This window comes from Corylus avellana, chromosome ca1 (genome assembly GCF_901000735.1).
Source record: "Corylus avellana chromosome ca1, CavTom2PMs-1.0".
In the NCBI taxonomy this organism is placed as follows: Eukaryota; Viridiplantae; Streptophyta; class Magnoliopsida; order Fagales; family Betulaceae; genus Corylus; species Corylus avellana.
This window is the reverse complement of record NC_081541.1, coordinates 3069442-3078031: the sequence shown is the minus strand read 5'-3', so window position 1 is coordinate 3078031 and position 8590 is coordinate 3069442. Positions and strand designations below refer to the sequence as shown.

The window sequence follows — 8590 nt, the reverse complement described above, 5'->3', positions numbered from 1 at the left end:
GATGGTGGACCATCATGATGATGACTCATGGATAGTGGAGTATTAATTGGTGGTGCACAATTATGATTGTATGTTTTGTAGTGTTTTGTCTTGTTGCTTTGTTTATGAGGAATAATTTTCCTCTGTATTTAAAGCCTTATCTGAATGGTTTAAGTAAGCTGTGATACATCTCTTTCAATCTTCTTTCACTCTCAAAAAACTTTCACTCGTTACTGGAGTGCTTTCTGGCTAAAAGGGATCTGTCTGTCGAGAAGACGAAGCTGTGTGATCATTTTGGGTCGAATGCGTCAATGGCAGCAACAGCTGAGAGGAAGGTGGAGGTGTTTGATACGGAGGAGGAGGTGGCTGTGTCTCTGGCCAAGTACATAGCCGATCTGTCTGATAAGTTCTGCAAAGAGAGAGGGGCTTTTACCATCGTTTTGTCTGGTGGGTCTCTCATCGAGTCCCTCAGGTAAAAAGGGTTCCTTTTTTTCTTGTTTTGTTTTGATTTGTTGATATACCCCGGATGATGATTTTTGTTGATGGGAAACTGCAAGGAGGAAATGAAAGGAAAATGGAGATTTAGGTTCAGAACAAAAATCATCTATTAACTATCTGTGCGTGTGGGCAAGCTGGTTTTATTTTTTGGGTACGTTTTTAATGGTCTGTTTGGTGTGGAAGAGAGAAAATTGAGAATCATTGGTTATTCATTATTATTGGACCCCATGAAATAGATGCAAAAATTTCCATATTCCAAGGTTGAGGTGAGTTTTTTATGTTCAATTTTACTGAACAGTGTTGAATTCACAACTGAAAATGACATATTTTCTTTCCTTTTACATGGTTTTACTAGTAGCCAAAAGGAGGGTAAAGGTCAGTGCTAGGCTTGTTGATGATATGAGCATTGTAATTGCGTGATTTTGGGATTTCAGGAAACTAGTAGAACCCCAGTACATCGATTCGGTTGAATGGTCGAAGTGGCATATCTTTTGGTTAGATGAAAGAGTAGTGCCAAAGGATCACAAAGACAGTAACTATAAACTTGCTTATGATGGGCTTCTTTCTAAGGTATGTTTCTTGATATCATTTTCTGATTTTATATTTAAAAGAATGCATATTAAGATTATGCTGTTATTTATGATACCTTAATGCTTGAATATTGCATTGGGTGTATTTGGACATTGTTTTATTGCGTTGCAACTTGTAAAATTGTGGATCTAAGACTAATGGCTGCACGACTTAAGTGTGGCTTTACTTGAGTTGAAGGAATTGCAAGGGTAAGGTCAAAATAAAATATTGGGTCACTTGTGAACAAATTTATGAGAGCATAGTTTGGTTGTGGCTTTGTTGAGTTTAATTATGATTGGTTTAGGTTCAGGTAGGTAGAGGCAAAGATTTGGGTATTGTAGAATGATAAATGGTGTCTTTTACCATTTCCTCCCTGCTTGATTGTAGTTAGAAGGCAGTCTCATATGCTTTTGTCGAATTGTTAATAGCAATTTTCATTTTGCCATCTGCGGCCACTCTAGTTGTGATACTCTTTAGTCAATTTAAAACTGTTTAACTTTCTTCTGGGTCAGGTACCAATTCTCCCTGATAATGTTTATGCCATCAATGATGCACTGTCAGCTGAGGGTGCAGCCGATGATTATGAGACCCGTCTCAAACATTTGGTTAACTGCGGTGTGCTAGCTTTATCAGCAGCTAGTGGGTTTCCAAAGTTTGATCTCATGCTTTTGGGAATGGGTCCGGATGGACATGTGGCTTCTCTATTTCCAGGGCACCCTCTCCTCAAAGAAAACGAGAGATGGGTCACCTTCATTAAGGACTCGCCAAAACCGCCTCCGGAGAGAATTACTTTTACTTTTCCAGTGATCAACTCGTCTGCATATATTGCCCTTGTGGTGACTGGTGCCCCTCAAGCTGGAGCCGTGCAGAGAGCTTTAGGAAATGGACAAAATTCTGATAAGCTGCCTGTTCAAATGGTTTCACCTGAAGGAGAGTTGACTTGGTTTTTGGACAAGGATGCAGCTTCAAAGCTGTAGGAGTTGGAATATCTTTAGCTTTGTGAGTGATCTATGTAGTAAATTAGCATGTTGATCATGTACTGTGGTTTGATCGGAGATCATATAGGGGTTCTGCTGGACTTTGTGATCTCTGTAGTATGTAACAACTAGTGAGCTTTTCCATCTTTTCTGATGGCAATAAAGGAAGCGTCGCTGTTTGTTCACTTGATGAGTTATGAATTAGGCGATGTTTGGGAAATTGGAGGTAAGGTTCCTAGCTGTGTAATACTTGGTCCAGCTGTGCTCAAGAGAGTATTATCAGCAATCTTGCTAGATAGTAATTTCGGTAGCTTTTGGTAATGGCTTAAGGAAATGAACATTCAAATGTGTATTCTCATATTTGCTTGTTCACCATAAATTCATGTTGTGTAAATCCTTTGTGATATTGGAATTGAATCCTTTCCATTTCAAGCTACATGGGGAGGAACCATATTTTTGCCTATATTAGATTTTACAGCATCTGACGGTGTACATTGTGTTATATCATTTAAAAATTTTAAATGACGTGGCAATGTAGGCAATATATGCGTTGTTAGATGCTGTGAAATTTAATATGAATCATGAAATATTTTCTTTCCATTTTGATCATGAAATAATTTCCTGTCCATTTTGATTTTGTATCAGGTGATATGTCCATTTTTTTGAGTAATAAGTAAAGAGAGAGCACTCTTATCTTGTTTTGGGTGATATGTGCACTTTTTTGAGTAACAAGTAGAGAGAGAGAGAGAGTCAGGCGCCTCATATAGATCAAAACTCTTGCTGTTGCCCTGCCTGCCAAACTCAACCTGAAACCATCTAACATATTTTCCTTGGTTACCCTTGAGCAGAAAATTCTTTGGAGAAATTCAACACCCTTTGAGCATCAACCTATCACCACCTGGATGAAGGCCATCTTCAAATCCTTATTCCCACTTGGCCATTCCTGATTCTCCTCAATGAAACTCATGATTTTCTAATAACCACTCACCTTTTTACTCCTATTTTTTTATTACAAGCTGCTGTTATCATGGACATCTTTTAGTTTTCACTCGTTATTGGAGTGCTTTCTGGCTAATAGGAATCTGTCTATTGAGAAGACGAAGCTCTGTGATCATTTTGGGTTGAAGGCACAGTGATGGAGCCAGACAATTCATATTGGGAGTGTCGCTAAAATTTTTTTGATATCCTAAAAATTTTTCCACCCTTTAAATTATTCAATCATTCAAATTAATAGTGAAATTAAATTCGTGTTTTTTTTGTTTAGTCAATGTTTATATAGATATAAGCAACAAAATAAACATTAAAAAAAAGGTTTCATTCCTAATAGAAAAGTGTTCTAGTTTGCTATAGACATGAGCAACAACAACAAAAATCCAAACAAGGACTTCAACAATCAAAATAACCATTCAAAATACTATCTAACTATCACAAACACATAATAATACAAACTATTTACGAAATAAACTTGAGCACAATTAATAATGTCTAAGAAAAATTAGTACATTTCAGTAAATTAGAGGTATTTTAAGAGATTTTTTGAAAACAAATCAAACACAATAAGGTCTAGCCGAATGATGTAAACCAATAAAAACAAATAATGAATTAGAAAAAGAAATGATGGAACACAAAAAAAAAAAAAAGAAGTTATCTTCTAAATTGTCTTCTAAACTTCCTCCCCACACTAATTAATTTTGTTACTTATATTTTAGTTTAAATTGTCTTATATTAATTTAGTACTTCACCTCCTCACGCATACTCCTCTATTTATTTATTTATTTTCTTCCTTAAAATTCAACTTCACACCTTCAAGAATTTAATGCTTACAAGTTACATCTATTCTCTTCCTTTATTTTTTTTCTTCCTTCAAATTCCACTCACTCACCCTTCTAGAATCTAAATTCTAAGGCCTTTCTTTGTTTATTTTTTCGCCTTAGTTCTCCTCACCTTCTAGAATCTAATGCCTTTCTATTCTCTTTAATATATATTTTTTTTCTACCTTAAAAGTCACACCTTCTTCTTCTTACTACAATTATTTCTTGACTCTTTTACTTTCTTTTTTTTTCTTCAATTTCAGGCTTCAACTCACGCGCAAGCCTACTCCTTTCGGGCTTTTTATTATTTTTTTTTGTTTCCTTAAAAAATTTCATTCTTGTCTTTAAGTTTTTAACCACTCATTCCTATAACATTTCCACCGCCACTCATTTCTAGAAGATTTCCACAAGACCCTCGCTCCTCATTAGCTCACTTCTCACCTTCTCATCTTCTCTTACCATCTCATCTCCTCTCAGTGCTCTCACTTCTTCTCTTTTCTTCTCATCTCAAGACTCAAGCCTTCAAACAAATGAATAGCCAAACACCCACTAGGACTACTACTAGTGGAAAAGATGAGAAGGTGAGGAGAAGATGGGTGTTGTTGTAGGTAAAAAGTTTTTACTTTTTTTATTTTTTTTATTTTTAAATCGCGGCACTCCCGAAGACCAACATGGCTCCGCCACTGCGAAGGCGTCAATGGCAGCAACAGCTGAGAGGAAGGTGGAGGTGTTTGATACGGAGGAGGAGGTGGCTGTGTCTCTGGCCAAGTACATAGCCGATCTGTCTGATAAGTTCTGCAAAGAGAGAGGGGCTTTTACCATCGTTTTGTCTGGTGGGTCTCTCATCGAGTCCCTCAGGTAAAAAGGGTTCCTTTTTTCTTGTTTTGTTTTGATTTGTTGATATACCCCGGATGATGATTTTTATTGATGGGAAACGAATGGAGGAAATGAAAGGAAAATGGAGATTTAGGTTTAGGGCGGTTTGGGAATGCGATTTTAATAAATGCAATTTTAAAAATTGTGTTTTTAAAATTACAAAGGCATTTGGTAAAACATGCTAAAAAGTATTTTTTTTTTATCAATTGAGTATTTGAATAACATTTCATGGCCAAATTATCAATAACGATTCGTCACTGTCCATAACACAATGCACAATAATCGAAAATCAACTTTGAAAAAAGAAGAAGAAAAAGACAAGTTTTATTCATAAAACCGCAACAAACTATTCAAACTACAAAAGCGCATATACAATAGACAGAGAAAACACAAAATCACAAAAAATATACAACAGACAGTGAAAACACAAAACCACAAAAAACAACATCCGCATAAACACCAAACAGTGGAGAGGTTTACAAAAGCAAAAGAGTTCCATAAGATGAGATTCTTATATGATGGAGGGGCTGAGAGAGGATGAAGGGATGGAGAAAGGATGAAGAAAAAGAAGAGAAACGAAGGGTTTTAATATATTTTAGATGGGTTTCTTGTAATTTTTTTCATTCCCGCTAAAAAATAGGTAAATATTGCGTCAAATTTTTGTTTAAGCGAAATCGTGATTTTTGTTTAAATTCGCACTTTTTCAAATAAGCATCCTCTAGTCAGCTTATCGAAATCGCAAATTTTTTCACGATTTTAAAATTTGCGTTTTTAAAATCGCAATCCCAAACATTTCAAAATTGCGATTTGGTTTAAAAACACAAATTATTTCTCTAAAATCGCACTCCCAAACGGGCTCTTAGAACAAAAATCATCTATTAACTATCTGTGCATGTGGGCAAGCTGGTTTTATTTTTTGGGTGCGTTTTTAATGGTCTGTTTGGTGTGGAAGAAGAGAAAATTGAGAATCATTGGTTATTCATTATTATTGGACCACATGAAATAGATGCAAAAATTTCCATATTCCAAGGTTGAGGTGAGTTTTTTATGTTCAATTTTACCGAACAGTGTTGAATTCACAAGTGAAAATGACATATTTTCTTTCCTTTTACATGGTTTTACTAGTAGCCAAAAGGAGGGTAAAGGTCAGTGCTAGGCTTGTTGATAATATGAGCATTGTTGCGTGATTTTGGGATTTCAGGAAACTAGTAGAACCCCAGTACATCGATTCGGTTGAATGGTCGAAATGGCATGTCTTTTGGGTAGATGAAAGAGTAGTGCCAAAGGATCACAAAGACAGTAACTATAAACTTGCTTATGATGGCCTTCTTTCTAAGGTATGTTTCTTGATCATTTTCTGATTTTATATTTAAAAGAATGCATATTAAGATTATGCTGTTATTTATGATACCTTAATGCTTGAATATTGCATTGGGTGTATTCGGACATTGTTTTATTGCGCTGCAACTTGTAAACTTGTGGATCTAAGACTAATGGCTCCACGACTTAAGTGTGGCTTTACTTGAGTTGAAGGAATTGCAAGGGTAAGGTCAAAATAAAATATTGGGTCACTTATGAACAAATTTATGAGAGCATAGTTTGGTTGTGGCTTTGTTGAGTTTAATTATGATTGGTTTAGGTTCAAGTAGGTAGAGGCAAAGATTTGGGTATTGTTGAATGATAATTGGTGTCTTTTACCATTTCTTCCCTGCTTGATTGTAGTTAGAAGGCAGTCTCATATACTTTAGTCTAATTGTTAATAACAATTTTCATTTTGCCGTCCACAGCCACTCCAGTTGTGATACTCTTTAGTCAATTTAAACCTGTTTAACTTTCTTCTGGGTCAGGTACCAATTCTCCCTGGTAATGTTTATGCCATCAATGATGCACTGTCAGCTGAGGGTGCAGCCGATGATTATGAGACCCGTCTCAAACATTTGGTTAACTGCGGTGTGCTAGCTTTATCAGCAGCTAGTGGGTTTCCAAAGTTTGATCTCATGCTTCTGGGAATGGGTCCAGATGGACATGTGGCTTCTCTATTTCCAGGGCACCCTCTCCTCAAAGAAAACAAGAGATGGGTCACCTTCATTAAGGACTCGCCAAAACCGCCTCCGGAGAGAATTACTTTTACTTTTCCAGTGATCAACTCGTCTGCATATATTGCCCTTGTGGTGACTGGTGCCCCTCAAGCTGGAGCCGTGCAGAGAGCATTAGGAAATGGACAAAATTCTGATAAGCTGCCTGTTCAAATGGTTTCACCTGAAGGAGAGTTGACTTGGTTTTTGGACAAGGATGCAGCTTCAAAGCTGTAGGAGTTGGAATATCTTTAGCTTTGTGAGTGATCTATGTAGTAAATTAGCATGTTGATCATGTACTGTGGTTTGATCGGAGATCATATAGGGGTTCTGCTGGACTTTGTGATCTCTATAGTATGTAACAACTAGTGAGCTTTTTCCATCTTTTCTGATGGCAATAAAGGAAGCGTCGCTGTTTGTACACTTGATGAGTTATGAATGAGGCGATGTTTGGGAAAGTGGAGGTAAGGTTCCTAGCTGTGTGGTACTTGGTCCAGCTGTGCTCAAGAGAGTATTATCAGCTATCTTGCTAGATAGTAATTTAGGTAGCTTTTGGTAATGGCTTAAGGAAATGAACATTCAAATGTGTATTCTCATATTTGCTTGTTCATCATAAATTCATGTTGTGTAAATTCTTTGTGATATTGGAATCGGATCCTTTCCATTTCAAGCTACATGGAGAGGAACCATATTTTTGCCTATATTAGATTTTATAGCATCTAACGGTGTACAATGTGTCATATCATTTAAAAATTTTAAATGATGTGGCAATGCAGGCAATATATGCGTTGTTAGATGCTGTGAAATTTAATATGAATCATGAAATATTTCCTTTCAATTTTGATCATGAAATACTTCCTTTCCATTTTGATCTTGTTTCAGTTGATATGTCCACTTTTTTGAGTAATAAGTAAAGAGAGATCACTCTGGTCTTGTTTTGAGTGATATGTCCACTTTTATAGATCAAAACTCTTGCTGTTGCCCTGCCTGCCAAACTCAACCTGAAACCATCTAACATATTTTCCTTGGTTACCCTTGAGCAGAAAATTCTTTGGAGAAATTCAACACCCTTTGAGCATCAACCTATCACCACCTGGATGAAGGGCATCTTCAATCCTTATTCCCACTTGGCCATTCCTGATTCTCCTCAATGAAACTCATGATTTTCTAATAACCACCTGCCTTTTTACTCCTATTTTTTTTTTTTGTTACAAGCTGCTGTTATCGTGGACATCCTTTAGTTTTCTAGGAATAACATAATACACAAGTAGATAAAACCGGATATCCCACCATTCTAAACCTTGCCCTTAAAACTTTTCAAACCCACAAGGGTGATTATGTATAAAATATCAATAAAATCAAGAAGGATAAAATCAAGAAGCAAAAGAATAGAAGTGATGAAAGAAAAGAACAGGAAAAATAAATATAAAAGGGGTAACTTTACTGAAGACCCTTGAACTTTCACTCGATTTGATAAAACCTCTCCAAACTCCAAAATCTCTTAATTTAGTTTCATAAACTTTCAATTGCTCTCAATTTGAACCCCTTTATCAAATTTAGAGTTTGAAAATATCAAAAAAGACCAAAATACTCCTAATTTTCTTTTTGGGTTAAATACTAAATACCCCTCGGGGTTTTGTTGTTTTATTTTTTTTCCTTCTAGGGTTTGATTTTTATCACAGGAGATCCTTATGGTTTTGATAATAGACCAAATTAATCCTTTGTCAGTTGACAATTAGTTGACTTAACGGAAATCCACGTTGACCAATCAAATGTTGACACGTGGCACATACTTAATTTTTTT

The 8590-nt window shown here is 36.1% G+C and overlaps 2 protein-coding genes across 2 annotated transcripts; both read left to right on the top strand.

Moving 5' to 3' along the window:
- Nucleotides 1-74: 74 nt before the first annotated feature.
- Nucleotides 75-2209, top strand: LOC132167021 (probable 6-phosphogluconolactonase 4, chloroplastic). The gene is made up of 3 exons (XM_059577913.1): nt 75-451; nt 912-1047; nt 1560-2209. The coding sequence occupies exons 1-3, from the start codon at nt 291-293 to the stop codon at nt 2022-2024; spliced, it is 762 nt and encodes a 253-aa protein (XP_059433896.1). The 5' UTR covers nt 75-290; the 3' UTR covers nt 2025-2209.
- Nucleotides 2210-4218: 2009 nt separating this feature from the next.
- Nucleotides 4219-7209, top strand: LOC132176055 (probable 6-phosphogluconolactonase 4, chloroplastic). Its single transcript, XM_059588172.1, has 3 exons — nt 4219-4693; nt 5913-6048; nt 6559-7209. The coding sequence occupies exons 1-3, from the start codon at nt 4428-4430 to the stop codon at nt 7021-7023; spliced, it is 867 nt and encodes a 288-aa protein (XP_059444155.1). The 5' UTR covers nt 4219-4427; the 3' UTR covers nt 7024-7209.
- Nucleotides 7210-8590: the final 1381 nt, after the last annotated feature.

Excerpts from the sequence above, each read along its gene's own strand:
- LOC132176055 (XM_059588172.1), top strand. The coding sequence starts at position 4,428 with ATGGGTGTTGTTGTAGGTAAAAAGTTTTTACTTTTTTTATTTTTTTTA. Across the intron at positions 4,694-5,912 it reads TCTCTCATCGAGTCCCTCAG|GAAACTAGTAGAACCCCAGT; the intron begins GTAAAAAGGGTT and ends TTGGGATTTCAG. Across the intron at positions 6,049-6,558 it reads ATGATGGCCTTCTTTCTAAG|GTACCAATTCTCCCTGGTAA; the intron begins GTATGTTTCTTG and ends CTTCTGGGTCAG.
- LOC132167021 (XM_059577913.1), top strand. The coding sequence starts at position 291 with ATGGCAGCAACAGCTGAGAGGAAGGTGGAGGTGTTTGATACGGAGGAG. Across the intron at positions 452-911 it reads TCTCTCATCGAGTCCCTCAG|GAAACTAGTAGAACCCCAGT; the intron begins GTAAAAAGGGTT and ends TTGGGATTTCAG. Across the intron at positions 1,048-1,559 it reads ATGATGGGCTTCTTTCTAAG|GTACCAATTCTCCCTGATAA; the intron begins GTATGTTTCTTG and ends CTTCTGGGTCAG.